Source organism: Taudactylus pleione, unplaced genomic scaffold (genome assembly GCF_031769625.1).
Source record: "Taudactylus pleione unplaced genomic scaffold, aTauple2 ptg000484l, whole genome shotgun sequence".
NCBI lineage: Eukaryota > Metazoa > Chordata > Amphibia > Anura > Myobatrachidae > Taudactylus > Taudactylus pleione.
Genome location: NW_028284886.1, coordinates 3,635,998 through 3,663,808, shown reverse-complemented (window position 1 = coordinate 3,663,808; position 27,811 = coordinate 3,635,998). Strand labels below are relative to the sequence as shown.

Genomic DNA, 27,811 nt, shown 5'->3' with positions numbered 1-27,811 from the left:
TGGGTTCAGGATCTCGGTGGTCGGGATGCAGCCGGTCAGAATACCGGAAGCGGCATCCCGACAGTCAGAATCCCAACACCTGAAGGTAAGTAGCCTAACTCTAGCCCCTAACCCTCCCCCAACCCACCTTTCCTGCAGCCTGACCCTAACCCCCCTCAGCATAAGTGTCTAAACCTAGCCCCCTCCCCCTAATACTTACCGTCGGGATGCCGGTGGTCGGGATTTTGGAGCCGGGATTCCACCGGCTATTGGGATTCAGGTGCCGTTATTCTTAGCGCCGGCATCCTGATCACCGGGATGGTAACTACATCCCTAAGATTTTAGCAGATCTTATCAATTTTAATTAAATCTGAAACTAAAACCGAATCCAAACTAAAACACTTGAGGGTGGTTTTTGTCAAAACCTAAACCATAACGTTTGAGGGTGGTTTTGCCAAAACCAATACAAGGGGTGTCCGTGCACATCTTTATTCAATACTCAGCTTGCCACTTGCCAGCATGGAAACCTAAAAAAAAACATAATCGAATGTATCATGTCTAGGCACGAGTCAAACTAATAAAAGCAAATATCTGATTGGTTGCTAATAATTAGATGCCAACCGCATCAAGGTAATTGGTGGGATGTAGTCTGTGTCAACCAATCAGAAGTTTTGTGTTAACAACTGTACTAGAAAAAAAACAAAACAGATGTGATTGGTCGCTGCGGGCATCACAGCTTTCATAAATGCCACCACGAAAACCCATTTTAGAGGTTATTTTGTTCCACTTTGAAAGTTTCCACCACGGAAGCCCTAGTCTGTTTTGTTATTAGTCTGGGAAATCCTCAGAGATCTTGGGAGGATATTCCTGTGGATGTGGAAAGTTTGCTTTGCAAAGTTATCGTAGCACCAAAGAGGGAAGTAGCGGAACAAACAAGGGATGAGGTACGCACACCTGCCCGGGGTGTACGAGGAATAGGGTCTGCGAGCCAGCAGAGCGTGGCAAACGTCCTCCAAGACGGGGGAGAAGTCGGACGAGGAGAATGTAAACATCTGATGGTGCAGGTCTTTCAAGGTTGCCAAGTATTCTTCCCCGTAATCTTCTCTGACGTCTGGCATCATGTTCTCTAGGATCTTCTGGTCTTGGCTTGACCAGTGTTCTCGAGAGCCAAAAATGTCTACGGAAATGAAAGAGACATTGTAACAGGCGTAAATGGATTTTATATATTTCGCACGGTGTAAAATAAAACATCTCATTGTGTATGTCCATAAAAATAAATGGGTTCGGATACAGAGTTGGTAGCAAAAACGGGCAAAAATGGCCCCAATTAAAAGTGCATGGGAGAACAGCATATATCCGAATATTTGCGTACACATCTCGCCAAGCGTATGTTCTGATATCAGCAGTTATCATCATTAGCATATATTGGTACCTGCCTGATGCAGGTGTATAATATATTAGCCTCCAAACAGGTGTATATGCGCAGAATTGCTGGTCTGAGTGATCCGCAGCCGCGTGAATGCGCCCTTACTGTACTTTGCTTGACCGAGAACTTTCCATTTCCATCCCCTATCCTCCTCGTTGGTCGTAAGGATTAAGCAAATTGCGTCTGGGTCTGCAATCATGCATATGTCTGGTTACGCTTTCTGGGCATGCGCACAGCAAAATTGCGCACGAGATGCGAGCCGTACTGGCAAACTACTCATCCTAAATCACTCCTTATATGTCCAACTGATACTTACGTCCGGTACTAAAAAAAAACACAGTAAAAGGAGGTGAAGCTGTTATTGTATAAGATTTACCATTATAGCATCTGTTCTCCTGGTTCTCTTATTTTTATGTTTTTACCTTCCAGAATGTTTCATCACGTTTTGGTTCAATATAATTTCACCAACCTCTTGAACCTTTTAATTCTCCTAGAGGTTCAGCGTGGGCTGTCTCCAATCTACTATTCAAGTCTAGTACCAATCTTTTTAATCTTCCGGCTCCTCCGTACCCCAGTCATTTCCTCCTTGCCATTACATCTACAGTTTGCAGTATGTTCTCCCTTTTAGTCATCTCTAACAATGGCGGAACATTGCATCGCCAGGCCCCGTAGTGATACTAGGCTAGGGGCCCGGTGGTCTGGATGCTGACGCTCCTATTACCGGCGCCGAAATCCTGGCGGCAGTCAGAAGCTCGGCACCAGCATCCCGACTGCCGGGATACCGAAGGTAATTATCAGGGTGTTAGGGGAGGTTAGGGGTTAGGCACTGGAGGGAGGGTTAGGTCCTAAGGGGAGAGGTTTATGGTTAGGCACGGGGAGGGGGAGGATATGGTTAGGCACTAGGGGGGAGGGTAAAGGTTAGGCAACAAAGAGGGGGGGTTAGGGTAGGGAGAAGAGGAGGGTTAACATACCGTCCAACAAGTATCGGTTTGTTAACCTTATCGGGATTCCGGTGTCGGGATACTATCAACCGGGACCTGAGCGCCGGCATCTCATACCGATTCCGCCTGGCGATGCCACTATCCTGGAGTCTCACTCTGTTCTCAAATAAGCATGCAACCAGAGAACATGCCTGAAATAAGGAGGAAGCAAGGGAGTGTGGCCCAGTCTCTTCACCTCCAGGCCCCATTATAGCTGCAAACCTGCCACAACTATTGTTCCACGACTGGTCTCTATTCATTGCTGCATTCCCTTACACTTTCATAAACCTACTTGTTTTGAAACCACTTGGGTGGATGGCAGCCACTTTCACGCCCCACTTGAACAGATCTTGGCGCATCACTGCAGAAAACATGGAGAGCGCTGCTTTGGAGGCGGCATAAGCTGCAAATCCTGGAATTGGAGTGTGTCCTGAAGGAGATAGAATAAATTAACAAACACAAAAACAAATGAGTAACAGTAGGTGCCCAGAGGACACATGAGGTCTCATAATACATTTGGTGGAGGCATGCTGATAATTAACCATGTGGCAGTAGGTCTAGTGAGCTAACACAGAATTTGCCTGTTTAGAAAACCTTGTAGATCCGGTCTCCATGCAAGTTTTCATTTTCAAGGGCCTTGTAGGGACGTGAACCCTTCGGTATGAGTGCAGGATATCAAGGGGAAGTTGGTTACAGGACATGGTCAGGGTGCCCACACTGTGCCACACATATGACTTTGTTGAAGATCACCATTACTCCTGTTCAATAATGCTCAGCCACAAAGAACATTGTACATTAGGACCTGTATGAGCTGTATAATATTCAGGAAACCAATTTAGAGGGAATGACATGGGTTCTCAGAAGTGAATGGACCTTACTGAAGGACTAATTTAGTTATAGCTCTGCTTGGAGACAACCATTTGCAAGTGAGGTCTTGTTATGTGAATAATTGGAATATTAAATTACTATATTAGCTTCATATTCAGTGGTCAAGTCACATTGCAGGTGTAGTGTCCTATGTCTGTCTAGGGTATAATAGATCTGTTATGATCATGTACAGTGGTCAGGGGATGTTGGGGTGTAGTGTCCTATGTCCGTATAGGGTGTAATAGAATTGTAGTATGGTCATGTACAGTGGTCAGGTCATGTTGGGGGTGTAGTGTCCTATGTCTGTATAGTGTGTAATAGAATTGTATTATGGTCATGTACAGTGGTCAGGTCATGTTGGGGGTGTAGTGTCCTATGTCTGTATACAGTGTAATAGATGTGTATTATGGTCATGTACAGTGGTCAGGTCATGTTGGGGTGTAGTGTCCTATGTCTGTATAGAGTGTAATAGATGTGTATTATGGTCATGTACAGTGGTCAGGTCATGTTGGGGGTGTAGTCTCCTATGTCTGTATACAGTGTAATAGATGTGTAATATGATCATGTACAGAGGTCAGGTCATGTTGGGGGTGTAGTGTCCTATGTCTGTATACAGTGTAATAGATGTGTATTACGGTCATGTACAGTGGTCAGGTCATGTTGGGGGTGTAGTGTCCTATGTCTGTATAGAGTGTAATAGATGTGTATTATGGTCATGTACAGTGGTCAGGTCATGTTGGGGGTGTAGTGTCCTATGTCTGTATACAGTGTAATAGATGTGTATTTTGATCATGTACAGAGGTCAGGTCATGTTGGGGTGTAGTGTCCTATGTCTGTATACAGTGTAATAGATGTGTATTATGATCATGTACAGTGGTCAGATCATGTTGGGGGTATAGTGTCCTATGTCTGTATACAGTGTAATAGATGTGTAATATGATCATGTACAGAGGTCAGGTCATGTTGGGGGTGTAGTGTCCTATGTCTGTATATAGTGTATTATGATCATGTACAGAGGTCAGATTATGTTTGGGGTGTAGTGTCCTATGTCTGTATAGTGTGTAATAGAATTGTATTATGGTCATGTACAGTGGTCAGGTCATGTTGGGGGTGTAGTGTCCTATGTCTATAGAATGTAATAGATGTGTATTACAGTCATGTACAGTGGTCAGGTCATGTTGGGGTGTACTGTCCTATGTCTCTAGAGAGTGTAATAGAATTGTATTATGGTCATGTACAGTGGTCAGGCTATATTGGGGGTGTAGTGTCCTGTGTCTGTATAGGGTGTAATATAATTGTATTATGATCATGTACAGTGGTCAGGACATGTTGGGGGTGTAATGTCCTATGTCTGTATACAATGTAATAGATGTGTATTATGATCATGTACAGTGGTCAGGTCATGTTGGGGATGTAGTGTTCTATGTCTTTATACAGTGTAATAGATGTGTATTATGGTCATGTACAGTGGTCAGGTCATGTTGGGGAAGTAGTGTCCTATGTCTGTATAGAGTGTAATAAATGTGTAATATGATCATGTATAGTGGTCAGGTCATGTTTGGGGATGTAGTGTCCTATGTCTGTAGAGAGTGTAATAGATGTGTATTATTATCATGTACAGTGGTCAGGTCATGTTGGGGGTGTAGTATCCTATGTCTGTATAGAGTGTAATAGATGTGTAATATGATCATGTGCAGTGGTCAGGTCATGTTGGGGGTGTAGTGTCCTATGTCTATAGAATGTAATAGATGTGTATTACGGTCATGTACAGTGGTCAGGTCATGTTGGGGGTGTAGTGTCCTATATCTGTATACAGTGTAATAGATGTGTATTATGATCATGTACAGAGGTCAGGTCATGTTGGGGGTGTAGTGTCCTATGTCTGTATATAGTGTATTATGATGATGTACAGAGGTCAGATTATGTTGGGGGTGTAGTGTCCTATGTCTGTATAGTGTGTAATAGATGTGTATTATGATCATGTACAGTGGTCAGGTCATGTTGGGGATGTAGTGTTCTATATCTTTATACAGTGTAATAGATGTGTATTATGGTCATGTACAGTGGTCAGGTCATGTTGGGGATGTAGTGTCCTATGTCTGTATAGAGTGTAATAGAAGTGTAATATGATCATGTACAGCGGTCAGGTCATGTTGGGGATGTAGTGTCCTATGTCTGTATAGAGTGTAATAGATGTGTAATATGATCATGTACAGCGGTCAGGTCATGTTGGGGATGTAGTGTCCTATGTCTGTATAGAGTGTAATAGATGTGTATTATTATCATGAACAGTGGTCAGGTCATGTTGGGGGTGTAGTGTCCTATGTCTGTATAGAGTGTAATAGATGTGTAATATGATCATGTACAGTGGTCAGGTCATGTTGGGGATGTAGTGTCCTATGTCTGTATACAGTGTAATAGATGTGTATTATTATCATGTACAGTGGTCAGGTCATGTTGGGGTGTAGTGTCCTATGTCTGTATAGAGTGTAATAGATGAGTATTATGAGCATGTACAGTGGTCAGGTCATGCTGGGGGTGTAGTGTCCTATGTCTGTATACAGTGTAATAGATGTGTATTATGATCATGTACAGAGGTCAGGTCATGTTGGGGGTGTAGTGTCCTATGTCTGTATACAGTGTAATAGATGTGTATTATGATCATGTACAGTGGTCAGGTCATGTTGGGAGTGTAATGTCCTATGTCTGTATAGAGTGTAATAGATGTGTATTATGATCATGTACAGTGGTCAGGTCATGCTGGGGGTGTAGTGTCCTATGTCTGTATACAGTGTAATAGATGTGTATTATGATCATGTACAGAGGTCAGGTCATGTTGGGGGTGTAGTGTCCTATGTCTTTATACAGTGTAATAGATGTGTATTATGATCATGTACAGTGGTCAGGTCATGTTGGGGATGTAGTGTCCTATCTCTGTATAGAGTGTAATAGATGTGTAATATGATCATGTACAGTGGTCAGGTCATATTGGGGATGTAGTGTCCTATGTCTGTATAGAGTGTAATAGATGTGTATTATTATCATGTACAGTGGTCAGGTCTTGTTGGGGGTGTAGGGTCCTATGTCTGTATAGAGTGTAATAGATGTGTAATATGATCATGTACAGTGGTCAGGTCATGTTGGGGGTGTAGTGTCCTATGTCTGTATATAGTGTATTATGATCATGTACAGAGGTCAGATTATGTTGGGGGTGTAGTGTCCCATGTCTGTATAGAGTGTAATAGATGTGTATTATGGTCATGTACAGTGGTCAGGTCATGTTGTGGGTGTAGTGTCCTATGTCTATAGAATGTAATAGATGTGTATTACGGTCATGTACAGTGGTCAGGTCATGTTGGGGGTGTAGTGTCCTATGTCTGTATACAGTGTAATAGATGTGTATTATGATCATGTACAGAGGTCAGGTCATGTTGGGGGTGTAGTGTCCTATGTCTGTATATAGTGTATTATGATCATGTTCAGAGGTCAGATTATGTTGGGGGTGTAGTGTCCTATGTCTGTATAGTGTGTAATAGAATTGTATTATGGTCATGTACAGTGGTCAGGTCATGTTGGGTGTGTAGTGTCCTATGTCTATAGAATGTAATAGATGTGTATTACGGTCATGTACAGTGGTCAGGTCATGTTGGGGGTGTAGTGTCCTATGTCTGTATACAGTGTAATAGATGTATATTATGATCATGTACAGAGGTCAGGTCATGTTGGGGGTGTAGTGTCCTATGTCTGTATAGGGTGTAAAAGATATGTATTATGGTCATGTTCAGTGGTCAGGTCATGTTGGGGGTGTAATGTCCTATGTCTGTATAGGGTGTAATAGATGTGTATTATGATCATGTACAGTGGTCAGGTCTTGATGGGGATATAGTGACCTATGTCTGTATAGAGTGTAATAGATGTGTAATATGATCATGTACAGTGGTCAGGTCATGTTGGAGGTGTAGCGTCCTATGTCTGTATACAGTGTAATAGATGTGTATTATGGTCATGTACAGTGGTCAGGTCATGTTGGGGGTGTAGTGTCCTATGTCTGTATACAGTGTAATAGATGTGTATTATGATCATGTACAGAGGTCAGGTCATGTTGGAGTGTAGTGTCCTATGTCTGTATAGAGTATAATAGATGTGTATTATGGTCATGTACAGTGGTCAGGTCATGTTGGGGGTGTAATGTCCTATGTCTGTATACAGTGTAATAGATGTGTATTATGATCATGTACAGTGGTCAGGTCATGTTGGGGATGTAGTGTTCTATGTCTTTATACAGTGTGATAGATGTGTATTATGGTCATGTACAGTGGTCAGGTCATGTTGGGGATGTAGTGTCCTATATCTGTATAGAGTGTAATAGATGTGTAATATGATCATGTACAGTGGTCAGGTCATGTTGGGGATATAGTGTCCTATGTCTGTATAGAGTGTAATAGATGTGTAATATGATCATGTACAGTGGTCAGGTCATGTTGGGGGTGTAGTGTCCTATGTCTGTATACAGTGTAATAGATGTGTATTATGATCATGTACAGTGGTCAGGTCATGTTGGAGGTGTAGTGTCCTATATCTGTATAGATTGTAATAGATGTGTAATATGATCATGTACAGTGGTCAGGTCATGTTGGGGATGTAGTGCCCTATGTCTATACAGAGTGTAATAGATGTGTAATATGATCATGTACAGTGGTCAGGTCATGTTGGGGAAGTAGTGTCCTATGTCTGTATAGAGTGTAATAGATGTGTATTATTATCATGTACAGTGGTCAGGTCATGATGGGGGTGTAGTGTCCTATGTCTGTATAGAGTGTAATAGATGTGTAATATGATCATGTACAGTGGTCAGATTATGTTGGGGGTGTAGTGTCCTATGTCTGTATAGTGTGTAATAGAATTGTATTATGGTCATGTACAGTGGTCAGGTCATGTTGGGGGTGTAGTGTCCTATGTCTGTATACAGTGTAATAGATGTATATTATGATCATGTACAGAGGTCAGGTCATGTTGGGGTTGTAGTGTCCTATGTCTGTATAGGGTGTAAAAGATATGTATTATGGTCATGTACAGTGGTCAGGTCATGTTGGGGGTGTAATGTCCTATGTCTGTATACAGTGTAATAGATGTGTATTATGATCATGTACAGTGGTCAGGTCATGTTGGGGATGTAGTGTTCTATGTCTTTTTACAGTGTAATAGATGTGTATTATGGTCATGTACAGTGGTCAGGTCATGTTGGGGATGTAGTGTCCTATGTCTGTATAGAGTGTAATAGATGTGTAATATAATCATGTACAGTGGTCAGGTCATGTTGGGGGTGTAGTGTCCTATGTCTGTATATGGTGTAATAGATGTGTATTATGATCATGTACAGTGGTCAGGTGTTGTTGGGGATATAGTGTCCTATGTCTGTATAGAGTGTAATAGATGTGTAATATGATCATGTATAGAGGTCAGGTCATGTTGGGGGTGTAGTGTCCTATGTCTGTATAGAGTGTAATAGATGTGTAATATGATCATGTACAGTGGTCAGGTCATGTTGGGGATGTAGTGTCCTATGTCTGTATAGAGTGTAATAGATGTGTAATATGATTATGTACAGTGGTCAGGTCATGTTGGGGGTGTAGTGTCCTATGTCTGTATACAGTGTAATAGATGTGTATTATGATCATGTACAGTGGTCAGGTCATGTTGGAGGTGTAGTGTCCTATATCTGTATAGATTGTAATAGATGTGTAATATGATCATGTACAGTGGTCAGGTCATGTTGGGGGTGTAGTGTCCTATGTCTGTATACAGTGTAATAGATGTGTATTATGATCATGTACAGAGGTCAGGTCATGTTGGAGTGTAGTGTCCTATGTCTGTATAGAGTATAATAGATGTGTATTATGGTCATGTACAGTGGTCAGGTCATGTTGGGGGTGTAATGTCCTATGTCTGTATACAGTGTAATAGATGTGTATTATGATCATGTACAGTGGTCAGGTCATGTTGGGGATGTAGTGTTCTATGTCTTTATACAGTGTGATAGATGTGTATTATGGTCATGTACAGTGGTCAGGTCATGTTGGGGATGTAGTGTCCTATATCTGTATAGAGTGTAATAGATGTGTAATATGATCATGTACAGTGGTCAGGTCATGTTGGGGATATAGTGTCCTATGTCTGTATAGAGTGTAATAGATGTGTAATATGATCATGTACAGTGGTCAGGTCATGTTGGGGGTGTAGTGTCCTATGTCTGTATACAGTGTAATAGATGTGTATTATGATCATGTACAGTGGTCAGGTCATGTTGGAGGTGTAGTGTCCTATATCTGTATAGATTGTAATAGATGTGTAATATGATCATGTACAGTGGTCAGGTCATGTTGGGGATGTAGTGCCCTATGTCTATACAGAGTGTAATAGATGTGTAATATGATCATGTACAGTGGTCAGGTCATGTTGGGGAAGTAGTGTCCTATGTCTGTATAGAGTGTAATAGATGTGTATTATTATCATGTACAGTGGTCAGGTCATGTTGGGGGTGTAGTGTCCTATGTCTGTATAGAGTGTAATAGATGTGTAATATGATCATGTACAGTGGTCAGGTCATGTTGGGGGTGTAGTGTCCTATGTCTGTATATAGTGTATTATGATCATTTACAGAGGTCAGATTATGTTGGGGGTGTAGTGTCCTATGTCTGTATAGTGTGTAATAGAATTGTATTATGGTCATGTACAGTGGTCAGGTCATGTTGGGTTTGTAGTGTCCTATGTCTATAGAATGTAACAGATGTGTATTACTGTCATGCACAGTGGTCAGGTCATGTTGGGGGTGTAGTGTCCTATGTCTGTATACAGTGTAATAGATGTATATTATGATCATGTACAGAGGTCAGGTCATGTTGGGGTTGTAGTGTCCTATGTCTGTATAGGGTGTAAAAGATATGTATTATGGTCATGTACAGTGGTCAGGTCATGTTGGGGGTGTAATGTCCTATGTCTGTATACAGTGTAATAGATGTGTATTATGATCATGTACAGTGGTCAGGTCATGTTGGGGATGTAGTGTTCTATGTCTTTTTACAGTGTAATAGATGTGTATTATGGTCATGTACAGTGGTCAGGTCATGTTGGGGATGTAGTGTCCTATGTCTGTATAGAGTGTAATAGATGTGTAATATAATCATGTACAGTGGTCAGGTCATGTTGGGGGTGTAGTGTCCTATGTCTGTATATGGTGTAATAGATGTGTATTATGATCATGTACAGTGGTCAGGTGTTGTTGGGGATATAGTGTCCTATGTCTGTATAGAGTGTAATAGATGTGTAATATGATCATGTATAGAGGTCAGGTCATGTTGGGGGTGTAGTGTCCTATGTCTGTATAGAGTGTAATAGATGTGTAATATGATCATGTACAGTGGTCAGGTCATGTTGGGGATGTAGTGTCCTATGTCTGTATAGAGTGTAATAGATGTGTAATATGATCATGTACAGTGGTCAGGTCATGTTGGGGGTGTAGTGTCCTATGTCTGTATACAGTGTAATAGATGTGTATTATGATCATGTACAGTGGTCAGGTCATGTTGGAGGTGTAGTGTCCTATATCTGTATAGATTGCAATAGATGTGTAATATGATCATGTACAGTGGTCAGGTCATGTTGGGGATGTAGTGCCCTATGTCTATACAGAGTGTAATAGATGTGTAATATGATCATGTACAGTGGTCAGGTCATGTTGGGGAAGTAGTGTCCTATGTCTGTATAGAGTGTAATAGATGTGTATTATTATCATGTACAGTGGTCAGGTCATGTTGGGGGTGTAGTGTCCTATGTCTGTATAGAGTGTAATAGATGTGTAATATGATCATGTACAGTGGTCAGGTCATGTTGGGGGTGTAGTGTCCTATGTCTGTATATAGTGTATTATGATCATGTACAGAGGTCAGATTATGTTGGGGGTGTAGTGTCCTATGTCTGTATAGAGTGTAATAGATGTGTAATATGATCATGTACAGTGGTCAGGTCATGTTGGGGGTGTAGTGTCCTATGTCTATTGAATGTAATAGATGTGTATTACGGTCATGTACAGTGGTCAGGTCATGTTGGGGGCGTAGTGTCCTATGTCTGTATACAGTGTAATAGATGTGTATTATGATCATGTACAGAGGTCAGGTCATGTTGGGGGTGTAGTGTCCTATGTCTGTATATAGTGTATTATGATCATGTACAGAGGTCAGATTATGTTGGGGGTGTAGTGTCCTATGTCTGTATAGTGTGTAATAGAATTGTATTATGGTCATGTACAGTGGTCAGGTCATGTTGGGGTTGTAGTGTCCTATGTCTGTATAGAGTGTAATAGAAGTGTAATATGATCATGTACAGTGGTAAGGTCATGTTGGGGGTGTAGTGTCCTATGTCTGTATAGAGTGTAATAGATGTGTGTTATGGTCATGTACAGTGGTCAGGTCATGTTGGGGGTGTAGTGTCCTATGTCTGTATACGGTGTAATAGATGTGTATTATGATCATGTACAGTGGTCAGGTCATGTTGGGGGTGTAGTGTCCTATGTCTGTATAGGGTGTAATAGATGTGTATTATGATCATGTACAGTGGTCAGGTCATGTTGGAGGTGTAGTGTCCTATGTCTTGTATAGAGTGTAATAGATGTGTATTATGATCATGTACAGTGGTCAGGTCATGTTGGGGGTGTAGTGTCCTATGTCTGTATACAGTGTAATAGATGTGTATTATGATCATGTACAGTGGTCAGGTCATGTTGGGGGTGTAGTGTCCTATGTCTGTGTAGGTTGTAATAGATGTGTATTATGGTCATGTACAGTGGTCAGGTCACGTTGTGGGTATAATGTCCTATGTCTGTATAGGGTATAATAGAATGGTATTATGGTTATGTACAGTGGTCAGGTCATGTTTGGGGTGTAGTGTCCTATGTCTGTATACATTGTAACAGATGTGTATTATGGTATTATGGTCATTGTCGAAGCTGGATTAGTGGCTGGGACGGAATCAGTGTAAAAATTAGCGTGCGCGACGCCATCTTGCGATTGGCAACCAGACTCCATCTTAAAAATAAGAATCTGCAAGACGCCATTTTGCGACCAGCACCATTTTAAGTTACAACTCACAAGCTAAGTACAGGTGGCAATGTTTTTGATAATCTACCAAAAACAACTGCTTAATTGATAATGAAATAATGAGGGAATAGCCCACACCTGTCCATGAAATAGCTTTTGAGTTGATAGTCCCATTACTTTTGGCCCCTTAAAAAGTGGGAGGCACATATAGAAACCGTTGTAATTCCTACACCGTTCACCTGATTTGGATTAAATCTCAAATTAAATCTGAAAGTCTGCAGTTAAAGCACATCTTGTTTGTTTCATTTCAAAGCCATTGTGGTGGTGAATAGAGGCCAAAATATGAAAATTCTGTCAATGTCCCAATATTTATGCACCTGACTGTATATGTTAAGTCCATCATAGATAGAATCTTATGCATAAACACCGCACATTATGCACAGTTGCGCTGCTAACATGACGCTCAGTAGCGAATGCACAATATCCTGCATGCGAACGCTGTTTATTAGCTGCATGCATGCACATCTGCCCCAAATCAGATAAACCTAATTAGCGTCTTTTCCCATATCCCTAATACTTACATAATGCACACTTACACAAAAGGTTCCATAGCTATAAAGTAGAAGATCCAAGTTTTATTCATTTATTACAAATGCTGTGAAATAAAGACTATTTTGGTATCTAAGGTTTAATACGTGGTAAGTAAGCCGTGTTTGATATTATATTGATCCGCACTTTATCTACAGCTTTCCGGTATCATCGGTGTGAAGATCGGAACTTGCGTTCCCAACTTATGGACCGTAAAGACATAAAGAACCAAAATGTATTTTTGTGAAACCAACAGCCTAGATTTGCATGCAGGGAGAACAGAGGAGGCAACCAGCTGTTAGAGGTTGTTCTGTGTCCATTTGAACCAACCTGTTAAATGCCCTGTAACAAATGCACCCGCACTGGGAACCAATGGGATTAGCAACAAACTCCTCTATTGTGTTGTCTATTTCTGGGGGTATAAATATATGTGTTTTGACCCTGGGTTTCTAGTCTTCTTGCTGATTGCTGATTGCCGGAGGTTTCTTGCTGATGCCGGAATCTGGTCCCAGAGCGCTTGCGTATGTATGACTGTATCTTGGGTCTGTATAATTCTTTGTGCTAAATTGTACTTAGATCACAGCGTGTAACTGACTGTACTTTACTTGAATAATCCTTTGTGCTTTGGAATACATGTTCAAGGTCTAAAGTCTTTATTTTACTGTATGACTGCGTATGCAAATAGCGTCAATTTTAGAGGTTTATAGGCAGGGTTTAGAAGGTATAGGTAGGTGCGTATAGAGGTTGAAATCCAGTATCCTTAGTTGGGGGCTCATAGTGAAGTCACGTACCTAATCACATGATATATACACGGATATCTATATCTCAGCAAAGGGTGGATAGTGTCCACAAGCAGTCTTACCTGCAACCATTCGATGCTGAGAGATCGCTACCCGTTATCGTGTGACCAAGAGACGCTGACTAGAATCCAGGGACAAGAGAGGAAGAAGTTTGTTTTCCTTTGTTGATAGTATTTTGCGTTTAAAAGGGGTGTCGCAGTATTGCGCACGCGGCTAAGTTGCATTTTTGACCGCAATAGGGATGCACTTTTGCGTACGCAGCTAAGGGTACGTCATACGGTTGTGTGGTGGTCGCATCATTGTGTATGCGACTAGTCGCACAATAGCGTATACGCATTTCCGGTTGTGCTGCCACGTGTTTAAACAAAGCCATTGAGTTTACATTATCAATTGTTGCCAATAACTGGGTTAATGTGTATTTTTCTGCGCAGGAAAGAAGTGTGTATCAGTGAGTATTTGTTTAGGGTGTAACACGGGACCTAAATGTTAAGGGTATCGTAGGACCCTTAAGTGCTAGGTGCAGGAGTTGGCCTAGTGACTCGGTAGCAGCTTACCGTTTACTTTACACAAAGCAGGTGTATGGGTTGTTATTTTTGTTAGGGTTCGGCCCCCAGCATGATTATAACGTTCAGTAATCAATGTGTGTGATCTGTTAGGCTTCTTTGAACACTATAATTGAACCGCATAATCTTGGTTAGATTATGATTGTGAGCTGGTGGGAGGGTGGACGAAATCAACTGGAACACAAAGTGTACTTTGCTGCCCCCTAGCAGTTGAAAGGTAGTCAAAAAGGGATTGCTGAGTTGAAGCGACCTTTACCTCCGTAGGTGAGTGGAAGCGTCTATAAGTCCTCTATAGGGTTTGCGGATACACCCTTTTTCAAAGGCGTCCGCAGGTAAGTGAAAGTATCTTAATTGTCTTTCACCAGTTTAAATTTTTATTGAAAAACGTAGATGGGAGCCACGCAAACAATAGAAATGTTAGACAATGATGTGCTGCTAATGGAAGCGCCGCTTGGATCGGCCCGTCGTATTATGCATACTAAGTACGTTACTTATGCAATAAGATATTGTGACGTATGGTTTAAAATAACGATGAAGAGTGTTAGACCGTTTCCCAGAATTGGTAGTTTTGATAAAGATGTATTAGATAATGTCCGGGATCACATCAGTCTGATGCGTTCTCGAGAGAAAAAAGTAAAATATTACGAATGTTTAAAATTGTGGCAGCATGATGCGTGGCTTAAAAATGTGCAAGCGACACAAACTAGCGTTGCGAGCGCATTGCCAGCAAATACACCCGCGGCTCTGGATTGCAATGCGTGCGTGCCACAAAATGGTGCGCACGTGCGGCAAGGTAGCGTTGCGGAAGGTATTGCCAGTAGTTCACGCGCACCACCGCCACCTTATGTGGATGGAGGTGCAGATACAGTCATGAAAAAAACTCATAAAAATGTAACAAGCAACTTGTACCCTCTCTGAAGTAACCATAAAGAAAATGTTTATGATGTGGATGATGAGCCTATTGTTATATCTGCCGTTTCCCATGCTGTGCACATGTTAAATGCGACACCACGACAAGCTCAAGTGGTCTCCATCTGTAACAGCACGGGAAGTGTTAAACTCCTCTGCGCCCGTGGAGGAAGTTGTTAATACTATACGTTGCAGAAACAGATTAAATCCCCAGCCAGGTAATAAGGTCAAAGGTAGCACTGCGGCCGGTCTGCATCCCATTCGGACAATCACTGTTCCGAATGGGAATGCGGACGCGAACGGAGTTGTACCTACAAGGGATGTGGTAATGCATTGTCCTTGGACAAGAGCAGAGCTAAATCCCATCATAAATGATTTCACCGATCCCAAAAAGGAACTAGTCAAATGTCGAAGATTTTTGAGGAATTTGGGTAGTTCTCATGAGCCAACTAATAAAGATTGGCGTATGGTGTTAGGGGCCTGTCTACCACGCAATATCGACGTGAGAAAATTTATCATGGATTGTGTATTGGATGGTGACGTTCCTTTAACAGACCAAGTAAACCAAGGTAATATTTCCCGCATTATAACTCAATTGGGTGTATATTTTATTGCGACCGGGCTCTGCAGACTATCACCCAGTACACTGGGTTAGAGGATATTAAAGATAGCATTCACCGCAGGGGAATGATTGTCACCATACTCATGGATGGCCTTAAAGAGAACCTGAAAACCCGGGTTCAGACCTCACAGCCTGGCTGGAGGGGAGTCACAATAGATACCCTCATAGAATCCGCCATAGAACATGATAAAAACATCTCAAAGAAGAGAGAGACCCAGAGCAAGAAACTAATGGCTGTCAGTATTCAAGCTCTGGAAGGAACGACGGTAACATCACAGCCAGCAGACACACCAGCACCCACACCTGCACCCAGTGGCGTAACTAGGGTATTTGGAGCCCAGGGCAAATTTGAAAACTGAGCCCCCCCACCAACATACTGATATGTGCGCGCGCCAAAGGCGCGTGCGGGAAAAATGGGCGTGGTCACTTAAAAATGGGGCGTGTCAACATGACACAACGCTTTATTTTCACGCTGAACATTCCTATCCATATGCACCTTAACCCCAGTAGTACCCCTTATACAGTACCCCCAGTATGCAGTTGTGGTCCCTCTTATGCAGGCCCATAGTAGTGCCCCTTATACAGTATCCCCAATAGTGGTCCCGCTTATACAGCCCCCAATTAGTTCCCCTTACTCAGTACCCCCAGTAGTGGCCCCCCAAATGCAGTGCCCCACGTAGTGTTCCCCCTTATGCAGTGCCCCCAGTAGCAGTCCCCACAATGCAGTGCGCCCAGTAGCAGTATCCCCTTATGCAGTGCCCTTTATATGGTGCCCCCAGTAGTAGTCCCCCCCCTATGCAGTGCCCTTTATATAGTGACCCAGCAGTAGTCCCCCCCATGCAGTTTTCCCAGTAGTAGTCCCCTTATGCAGGCACCCTGTAGTGATCCCCCCTATCCAGTGCCCCCTGTAGTGGCCCTTCCTATTATTTCCCCCAGTAGTGGTCCCCCAGTGCAGTGCCTCTAGTAGGCCCCTTTTATAATACCCCCAGTGGTAGTTCCCCCCAAGTAGTAGTCCCCAGTAGAGTAGGTCCTCCCAATGGTGCCCCCAGTAGTAGCTAGAGGTCCCCCCAGTAGTAGCCACCCCTCCCTCAGTAGAGGTCCCCCCAGTAGTAGCCACCCCTCCCCCAGTAGAGGTCCCCCCAGTAGTAGCCACCCCTCCCCCAGTAGAGGTCCCCCCAGTAGTAGCCACCCCCCTCCCCCGCTCCTGGTCCTGCTCTCGACGCCGCTCCCACCCGGGCGGGCGCGCTCAGCATTATGGGACAGACGTCATGACGTCAGTCCCATTACCCACTGCAGGAGCCAGACGGAAGTCCGGCTCTTGCAGTAGGTGCTGCAGCAGTCAATGAGAGTCTATCTGACTCTCATTGGCTGCTGTTTAACACATGCATCGCCGCCAGCGCTGGCGGCGATGCGTGTGTTATGCACAGCCTGAGCCCGCCTCCTGGCGCTATTGGGCAGGCGCTCAGGGGGAGGGAACGGGCTCAGGCGTGACACAGGAACGGCGCTGGAAGCCTAGCGCCGGTCCTGTGTAAATGTGTAGCGCTGACCGCACTCACTGTGGTCAGCGCTACACTGGCTAACTAGGGCGGGTGGGCCGGTACCGTGGCCGGCGGTGCCCCCCCCCCGCGCTGCCGGTCCAACGGCGCCCAGGGCATGAACCCCGCCCGCCCTGCCCTAGTTACGCCACTGCCTGCACCTGAACAGTTATACGCCCTCACTAATCCTACACCACAGCAAACACAGCCTTATCCCACTTATATACGCCCTCACTAATCCTACACCACAGCAAACACAGCCTTATCCCACTTATCCTACACAACCACAAGTCCCATACTACCCACAAGGTCCATACCTCCCACAATATCCTTTTCCTCAATATCCTTACCGATACCCACCACCTTTCTCTCCTGCTTAACCTACACAACAATCCTTCCCACGAAAGTGTTTTAATTGCAACCAGCCAGGGCACATAGGTAACAGCTGCACTGCAAAGAGGGTAGGACCCCCAAACCAGGGAGTACCTGGATATCCCCATAAGGGATATGCACAGAGACCAGCAAATGTCCAACAGGCACCAGCTCCAATTGTGGCCGTTAATGCTTTATTGGAGAGTGGGAGCCAACGCTAGGAGTCGGGTCATACTTGTGGTCTGCAGATAGACAGGTTGACGGGAAGTACTAGGGAAAAACTGGTAATGGTAATTGATGTAACTGATACCCAATCTCTGTTCTGCTTTCTTCCCTGTGCCCTAACACCCTGACTGTCAGTATTTTTCTTTTCCCACCTAGGGGGAGGTGTACACTACACATGGACACGAGTGTCCCATGGGTTCATAGACAACCCCAGTATCTTCTCCCAGGCCTTATATGACTGTTTACAATCTTTTCAACCTGCCAATGGATCTATTCTAATGTAAAATGTGGACGATTTATTGTTGTATTTAGGTCATGTTTAAATGATATTAAACTGTTGTGCTTTATCTCTCACACACAGGACACAAGCTCGCTAAGGACAAACAGCAGCCATGCCAGGCTAAGGTCAAATACTTGGAATACTGTCCAACCCAGGGGCCCAGGCAATATTTAGAGCAGTAGATATTGATAACAGAATTTAAATTGCAGGAATTTGTGTACAAATACAGTATCCCTAGAATAATTGAATATAGGAGGGATATTCATTTCACACGTAATGTCTTCTATAACCTGTGTAAGGTGATGGGTATTAATATCAAGATCATCCCAGACCATCTGTCTACCTGTCCCCCTTTGAGATACTGTTTAACAGGCAGCCTCATGTGAAAATATGATAATGAGGTTACTGTGCAGTGTCTCACGAAGATGAGTAAGAACAACTTAAATTTACAATGTTATTAACTAACATGACTGAAGCAAACTCTCATGATGTTAAACCTGGAGAATCCGTTATGATCCAATAATTTCTTATGTTCAGGTTGCCTGACTGATCGGTGGAAAGGTCAGTATCTGAGGTTGTTGACAAAGTACCACATCCTCAAAGGGTGGCCGGGGAAGATACATCTGTCCATTCCACTCACTATAGGGAGGTTAACCAACCGGTGGAGATACAAGGCGGAGATGAGGCCGATAACGTGGACCTGTCGATTGCGAGCTTGTGCCGGGAGGATTAAAAAGGTGACAGTGAGAAACCTGAGCTAAAAAAAAACTGTAGATCAGTGTCGCAGCAAGGGATTGTTCTGCTGTGTTCATTTTTGTATTCTTCTTCCAGAGTTTCCGTCATCTTGGTTTGTTTGGGGATACCCAGTTTCTGTGATGGAGGACCGATAGAGGAGATGGGAGCTGATGGCAGTGCTGATGGAGTGGAGTCAGGAGGAGGAGTGCTATGCCAAATCAGGGGAGTGTCTGACTAATCTTAGTACCATAATTGTTATGTTATTTGGGAAGACTACTTCCAGAAATTTTGACCCTTACACATGGTGAAATGCTTGGTATTCATAAAAACACACCATCACCATATCTTCACACACAGTATGAACACAGAGAGCAAAGAAATATGATACCTGGTGACGTGCATAAAGCCACTTAGTTAATTAGTGAGACAACTGGCTTTCAAGTTTTAGTAGCATTGGGTCCCACCAGGATCGCTCGGGGTACACTAAATTTTAGATATATTCAGGATCTTGCTAAATTGATAGATAATATCACCGAGATGTATGATGACACTTTCAGGTATACAGGTAGAGAATTGCAAGCGTACAAGAAAGAACTGGTGCAACACAGACTAGTGTTAAATTATTTAACCGCTGTCACTGGAGGATATTGCGTAACCTTGGCCACCCAATTTGGAGTGAAGTGTTGCACCTATGTCACCAATGATACCAGCGATCCCAAAGAGGTAATAGATCGAAAGATGGATGAAATTCTGCAGCTGAAATGGGAATTTCGGAAGAACCATAATGCTTCAGTGGCTGAAGTAGAGGAAAAGGTAGAGAAATGGGTGTCATGGTTGAACCCTGTAAAATGGTTCTTAGGCCTAGGGAAATGGGCCCAGGAAATGATCGCAAGCGTAGGCAACTCCTGATCCTTATATTGGTTGTCATCATAGTAATTGGCATATGTGTCAAGTGTGTTCCTAATGTGTTGAAGTGTGGAAAATGTAAAAATAAGGTAAATCGGAAGACCGAAATTATGATGGTGGTTAGTAGTACCCATATGAATACTGAGGTAAATGTAGAACTGCATTACAACTCTGAACTAGAAATACCATCATATAATGTATTATATTTAGATGTGCATAAAAAGTATTATCAAAATGTTATTTTAAAAATACCTCAAATAATGTAAGTCCCTAATTCCCCATCAAAAATTCCTTTATAGGACTGGTGCATCCCCACATCTTTCACATGATCTCTCAAGGTCCGCGGTGTGCATATAATGGTAGTTTTATGTCCCCTCCTAGAGACACATTATTGATGGATTAAGAACCACCTTGTGCCATCCCCTAATAACATTAATATACGTATGTATGCCTAAAATTAATTTTAACATCAGGCTGTGATAGCATGTTGTTCGCTATCAAAGGGTGGACTGTCAAAGCTGGATTAGTGGCTGAGACGGAATCAGCATAAAAATTAGCGTGCGCGATGCCATCTTGCGAATGGCAACCAGGCTCCATCTTAAAAATAAGAATCTGCAAGACACCATTTTGCGACCAGCGCCATTTTAAGTTACAACTCACGAGCTAAGTACAGATGGCAATGTTTTTGATAATCTACCAAAAACAACTAGAAAAACAGCCTCCTGAGAAAAGTAAATAGAATAGACAATACACCAGAATACTGTGAGTGTTTTAAATACAAATTGGGAATCCCTGTATATAGACAAGTATAGTTGTGACAATTGTAATATAACCCAGACATTGATCTACACAATTGAATTTGTCTGAATCCTAAACAGGTTTTAGTCTCACTCCCAGACAGAATGGCGCCAGCTTCACATTCCTTAGTAAGGAATGAAATATGTGTGTGTATGTATATATGTATATATATATATATATATATATATATAAGTCCATCATAGATAGAATCTTATGCATAAACACCGCACATTACGCACAGTTGCGCTGCTAACATGACGCGCAGTAGCGAATGCACAATATCCTGCATGCGAACGCTGTTTATTAGCTGCATGCGTGCACATCTGCCCCAAATCATATAAACGTAACTAGCGTCTTTTCCCATATCCCTAATACTTACATAATGCACACTTACACAAAAGGTTCCATAGCTATAAAGTAAAAGATCCAAGTTTTATTCATTTATTACAAATGCTGTGAAATAAAGACTATTTTGGTATCTAAGGTTTAATACGTGATAAGTAAGCCGTGTTTGATATTATACTGATCCGCACTTTATCCACAGCTTTCCGGTATCATCGGTGTGAAGATCGGAACTGCGTTCACAACTTATGGACCGTAAAGACATAAAGAACCAAAATGTATTTTTGTGAAACCAACAACCTAGATTTGCATGCAGGGAGAACAGAGGAGGCAACCAGCTGTTAGAGGCTGTTCTGTGTCCATTTGAACCAACCTGTTAAATGCCCTGTAAGAAATGCACCCGCACTGGGAACCAATGGGATCAGCAACAAACTCCTCTATTGTGTTGTCTATTTCTGGGGGGTATAAATATGTGTGCTCTGACCCTGGGTTTCTAGTCTTCTTGCTGATTGCTGATTGACGGAGGTTTCTTGCTGATGCCGGTATCTGGTCCAGAGCGCGTGCATATGTATGACTGTATCTTGGGTCTGTATAATTCTTTGCGCTAAATTGTACTTAGATCACAGCGTTTAACTGACTGTACTTTACTTGAATAATACTTTGTGCTTTGGAACACATGTTCAAGGTCTAAAGTCTTTATTTTACTATATGACAGCGTATGCAAATAGCGTCAATTTTAGAGGTTTATAGGCAGGGTTTAGAAGTATAGGTAGGTGCATATAGAGGTTGAAATCCAGTATCCTTATCATGTACAGTTGTCAGGTCATGTTGGGGGTGTAATGTCCTATGTCTGTATAGGGTATAATAGAATTGGATTATGGTCATGTACAGTGGTCAGGTCATGTTGGGGTGTAGTGTCCCATGTCTGTATACAGTGTAATAGATGTGTATTATGATCATGTACAGTGGTCAGGCCATGTTGGGGGTGTAGTGTCCTATGTCTGTATACAGTGTAATATAATTGTATTATGATCATGTACAGTGGTCAGGTCATGTTGGAGGTGTAGTGTCCTATGTCTGTAAACAGTGTAATAGAATTGTATTATGATCATGTACAGTGGTCAGGTCATGTTGGGGGTGTAGTGTCCTATGTCTGTATAGAGTGTAATAGATGTGTATTATGATCATGTACAGTGGTCAGGTCATGTTGGGGTGTAGTGTCCCATGTCTGTATACAGTGTAATAGATGTGTATTATGATCATGTACAGTGGTTAGGCCATGTCGGGGGTGTAGTGTCCTATGTCTGTATACAGTGTAATAGATGTGTATTATGATCATGTACAGTGGTCAGGTCATGTTGGGGGTGTAGTGACCTATGTCTGTATACAGTGTAATAGATGTGTATTATAATCATGTACAGTGGTCAGGACATGTTGGGGGTGTAGTGTCCTATGTCTGTATACAGTGTAATAGATGTGTATTATGATCATGTACAGTGGTCAGGTCATGTTGAGGGTGTAGTGTCCTATGTCTGTATACAGTGTAATAGATGTGTATTATGGTCATGTACAGTGGTCAGGTCATGTTGGGGGTGTAGTGTCCTATGTCTGTATACAGTGTAATATAATTGTATTATGATCATGTACAGTGGTCAGGTCATGTTGGGGGGTGTAGTGTCCTATGTCTGTATACAGTGTAATAGATGTGTATTATGATCATGTACAGTGGTCAGGTCATGTTGGGGGTGTAGTGACCTAAGTCTGTATACAGTGTAATAGATGTGTATTATAATCATGTACAGTGGTCAGGTCATGTTGGGGGTGTAGTGTCCTATGTCTGTATAGGGTATAATAGAATGGTATTATGATCATGTACAGTGGTCAGGACATGTTGGGGGTGTAGTGTCCTATGTCTGTATACAATGTAATAGATGTGTATTATGATCATGTACAGTGGTCAGGCCATGTTGGGGGTGTAGTGTCCTATGGCTGTATACAGTGTAATAGAATTGTATTACGATCATGTACAGTGGTCAGGTCATATTGGGGTGTAGTGTCCTATGTCTGTATACAGTGTAATAGATGTGTAGTATGGTCATGTACAGTGGACAGGTCATGTTGGGGGTGTAGTGTCCTATGTCTGTATATAGTGTATTATGATCATGTACAGTGGTCAGGACATGTTGGGGGTGTAGTGTCCTATGTCTGTATAGGGTGTAAAAGATATGTATTATGGTCATGTACAGTGGTCAGGTCATGTTGGGGGTGTAATGTCCTATGTCTGTATAGGGTATAATAGAATTGGATTATGGTCATGTACAGTGGTCAGGTCATGTTGGGGTGTAGTGTCCCATGTCTGTATACAGTGTAATAGATGTGTATTATGATCATGTACAGTGGTCAGGTCATGTTGGGGGTGTAGTGTCCTATGTCTGTATACAGTGTAATATAATTGTATTATGATCATGTACAGTGGTCAGGTCATGTTGGAGGTGTAGTGTCCTATGTCTGTATACAGTGTAATAGAATTGTATTAAGATCATGTACAGTGGTCAGGTCATGTTGGGGGTGTAGTGTCCTATGTCTGTATAGAGTGTAATAGATGTGTATTATGATCATGTACAGTGGTCAGGTCATGTTGGGGTGTAGTGTCCCATGTCTGTATACAGTGTAATAGATGTGTATTATGATCATGTACAGTGGTTAGGCCATGTTGGGGGTGTAGTGTCCTATGTCTGTATAGAGTGTAATAGAAGTGTATTATGATCATGTACAGTGGTCAGGTCATGTTGGGGGTGTAGTGTCCTATGTCTGTATACAGTGTAATAGATGTGTATTATGATCATGTACAGTGGTCAGGTCATGTTGAGGGTGTAGTGTCCTATGTCTGTATACAGTGTAATATAACTGTATTATGATCATGTACAGTGGTCAGGTCATGTTGGGGGGTGTAGTGTCCAATGTCTGTATACAGTGTAATAGATGTGTATTATGATCATGTACAGTGGTCAGGTCATGTTGGGGGTATAGTGACCTATGTCTGTATACAGTGTAATAGATGTGTATTATGATCATGTACAGTGGTCAGGTCATGTTGGGGGTGTAGTGTCCTATGTCTGTATAGGGTATAATAGAATGGTATTATGATCATGTACAGTGGTCAGGACATGTTGGGGGTGCAGTGTCCTATGTCTGTATACAGTGTAATAGATGTGTATTATGATCATGTACAGTGGTCAGGTCATGTTGAGGGTGTAGTGTCCTATGTCTGTATACAGTGTAATAGATGTGTATTATGGTCATGTACAGTGGTCAGGTCATGTTGGGGGTATAGTGTCCTATGTCTGTATACAGTGTAATATAATTGTATTATGATCATGTACAGTGGTCAGGTCATGTTGGGGGTGTAGTGACCTATGTCTGTATACAGTGTAATAGATGTGTATTATAATCATGTACAGTGGTCAGGTCATGTTGGGGTGTAGTGTCCTATGTCTGTATAGGGTATAATAGAATGGTATTATGATCATGTACAGTGGTCAGGACATGTTGGGGGTGTAGTGTCCTATGTCTGTATACAATGTAATAGATGTGTATTATGATCACGTACAGTGGTCAGGCCATGTTGGGGGTGTAGTGTCCTATGTCTGTATACAGTGTAATAGAATTGTATTATGATCATGTACAGTGGTCAGGTCATATTGGGGTGTAGTGTCCTATGTCTGTATACAGTGTAATAGATGTGTAGCATGGTCATGTACAGTGGTCAGGACATGTTGGGGGTGTAGTGTCCTATGTCTGTATAGGGTGTAAAAGATATGTATTATGGTCATGTACAGTGGTCAGGTCATGTTGGGGGTGTAATGTCCTATGTCTGTATAGGGTATAATAGAATTGGATTATGGTCATGTACAGTGGTCAGGTCATGTTGGGGTGTAGTGTCCCATGTCTGTATACAGTGTAATAGATGTGTATTATGATCATGTACAGTGGTCAGGTCATGTTGGGGGTGTAGTGTCCTATGTCTGTATACAGTGTAATAGAATTGTATTATGATCATGTACAGTGGTCAGGTCATGTTGGAGGTGTAGTGTCCTATGTCTGTATACAGTGTAATAGAATTGTATTATGATCATGTACAGTGGTCAGGTCATGTTGGGGGTATAGTGTCCTATGTCTGTATAGAGTGTAATAGATGTGTATTATGATCATGTACAGTGGTCAGGTCATGTTGAGGGTGTAGTGTCCTATGTCTGTATACAGTGTAATATAATTGTATTATGATGATGTACAGTGGTCAGGTCATGTTAGGGGGTGTAGTGTCCAATGTCTGTATACAGTGTAATAGATGTGTATTATGATCATGTACAGTGGTCAGGTCATGTTGGGGGTGTAGTGACCTATGTCTGTATACAGTGTAATAGATGTGTATTATGATCATGTACAGTGGTCAGGTCATGTTGGGGGTGTAGTGTCCTATGTCTGTATAGGGTATAATAGAATGGTATTATGATCATGTACAGTGGTCAGGACATGTTGGGGGTGTAGTGTCCTATGTCTGTATACAGTGTAATAGATGTGTATTATGATCATGTACAGTGGTCAGGACATGTTGGGGGTGTAGTGTCCTATGTCTGTATACAGTGTAATAGATGTGTATTATGATCATGTACAGTGGTCAGGTCATGTTGGGGGTGTAGTGTCCTATGTCTGTATACAGTGTAATAGATGTGTATTATGATCATGTACAGTGGTCAGGTCATGTTGGGGGTGTAGTGTCCTATGTCTGTATAGGGTATAATAGAATGGTATTATGATCATGTACAGTGGTCAGGTCATGTTGCGGGTGTAGTGTCCTATGTCTGTATACAGTGTAATAGATGTGTATTATGATCATGTACAGTGGTCAGATCATGTTGGGGGTGTAGTGACCTATGTCTGTATACAGTGTAATAGATGTGTATTATGATCATGTACAGTGGTCAGGTCATGTTGGGGGTGTAGTGTCCTATGTCTGTATAGGGTATAATAGAATGGTATTATGATCATGTACAGTGGTCAGGTCATGTTGGGGGTGTAGTGTCCTATGTCTGTATAGGGTATAATAGAATGGTATTATGATCATGTACAGTGGTCAGGTCATGTTGGATGTGTAGTGTCCAATGTCTGTATACAGTGTAATAGATGTGTATTATGATCATGTACAGTGGTCAGGTCATGTTGGGGGTATAGTGACCTATGTCTGTATACAGTGTAATAGATGTGTATTATGATCATGTACAGTGGTCAGGTCATGTTGGGGGTGTAGTGTCCTATGTCTGTATAGGGTATAATAGAATGGTATTATGGTCATGTACAGTGGTCAGGACATGTTGGGGGTGTAGTGTCCTATGTCTGTATACAGTGTAATAGATGTGTATTATGATCATGTGCAGTGGTCAGGACATGTTGGGGGTGTAGTGTCCTATGTCTGTATACAGTGTAATAGATGTGTATTATGATCATGTACAGTGGTCAGGTCATGTTGAGGGTGTAGTGTCCTATGTCTGTATACAGTGCAATAGATGTGTATTATGGTCATGTACAGTGGTCAGGTCATGTTGGGGGTATAGTGTCCTATGTCTGTATACAGTGTAATATAATTGTATTATGATCATGTACAGTGGTCAGGTCATGTTGGGGGTGTAGTGACCTATGTCTGTATACAGTGTAATAGATGTGTATTATAATCATGTACAGTGGTCAGGTCTTGTTGGGGGTGTAGTGTCCTATGTCTGTATAGGGTATAATAGAATGGTATTATGATCATGTACAGTGGTCAGGTCATGTTGGGGGTGTAGTGTCCTATGTCTGTATACAGTGTAATATAATTGTATTATGATCATGTACAGTGGTCAGGTCATGTTGGAGGTGTAGTGTCCTATGTCTGTATACAGTGTAATAGAATTGTATTATGATCATGAACAGTGGTCAGGTCATGTTGGGGGTGTAGTGTCCTATGTCTGTATAGAGTGTAATAGATGTGTATTATGATCATGTACAGTGGTCAGGTCATGTTGAGGGTGTAGTGTCCTATGTCTGTATACAGTGTAATATAATTGTATTATGATGATGTACAGTGGTCAGGTCATGTTAGGGGGTGTAGTGTCCAATGTTTGTATACAGTGTAATAGATGTGTATTATGATCATGTACAGTGGTCAGGTCATGTTGGGGGTGTAGTGTCCTATGTCTGTATAGGGTATAATAGAATGGTATTATGATCATGTACAGTGGTCAGGACATGTTGGGGGTGTAGTGTCCTATGTCTGTATACAGTGTAATAGATGTGTATTATGATCATGTACAGTGGTCAGGACATGTTGGGGGTGTAGTGTCCTATGTCTGTATACAGTGTAATAGATGTGTATTATGATCATGTACAGTGGTCAGGTCATGTTGGGGGTGTAGTGTCCTATGTCTGTATACAGTGTAATAGATGTGTATTATGATCATGTACAGTGGTCAGGTCATGTTGGGGGTGTAGTGTCCTATGTCTGTATAGGGTATAATAGAATGGTATTATGATCATGTACAGTGGTCAGGTCATGTTGGGGGTGTAGTGTCCTATGTCTGTATACAGTGTAATAGATGTGTATTATGATCATGTACAGTGGTCAGGTCATGTTGGGGGTGTAGTGACCTATGTCTGTATACAGTGTAATAGATGTGTATTATGATCATGTACAGTGGTCAGGTCATGTTGGGGGTGAAGTGTCCTATGTCTGTATAGGGTATAATAGAATGGTATTAT

General features: G+C 42.2%; 1 protein-coding gene across 1 annotated transcript in view; it reads right to left on the bottom strand.

Moving 5' to 3' along the window:
* Nucleotides 1–206: 206 nt before the first annotated feature.
* LOC148502768 (17-beta-hydroxysteroid dehydrogenase type 2-like) overlaps nt 207–27,811 on the bottom strand; it is a 133,788-nt gene continuing 106,183 nt past the window's right edge. Inside the window, exons 4-5 of the mRNA XM_088449399.1 lie at nt 2,678–2,815; nt 207–1,156 (exon numbers count right to left, since the gene is read on the bottom strand). Of these exons, the coding sequence (XP_088305525.1) occupies nt 792–1,156; nt 2,678–2,815 (503 nt within the window). The 3' untranslated portion in view covers nt 207–791. The remainder of the gene's footprint in view (nt 1,157–2,677; nt 2,816–27,811) is intronic.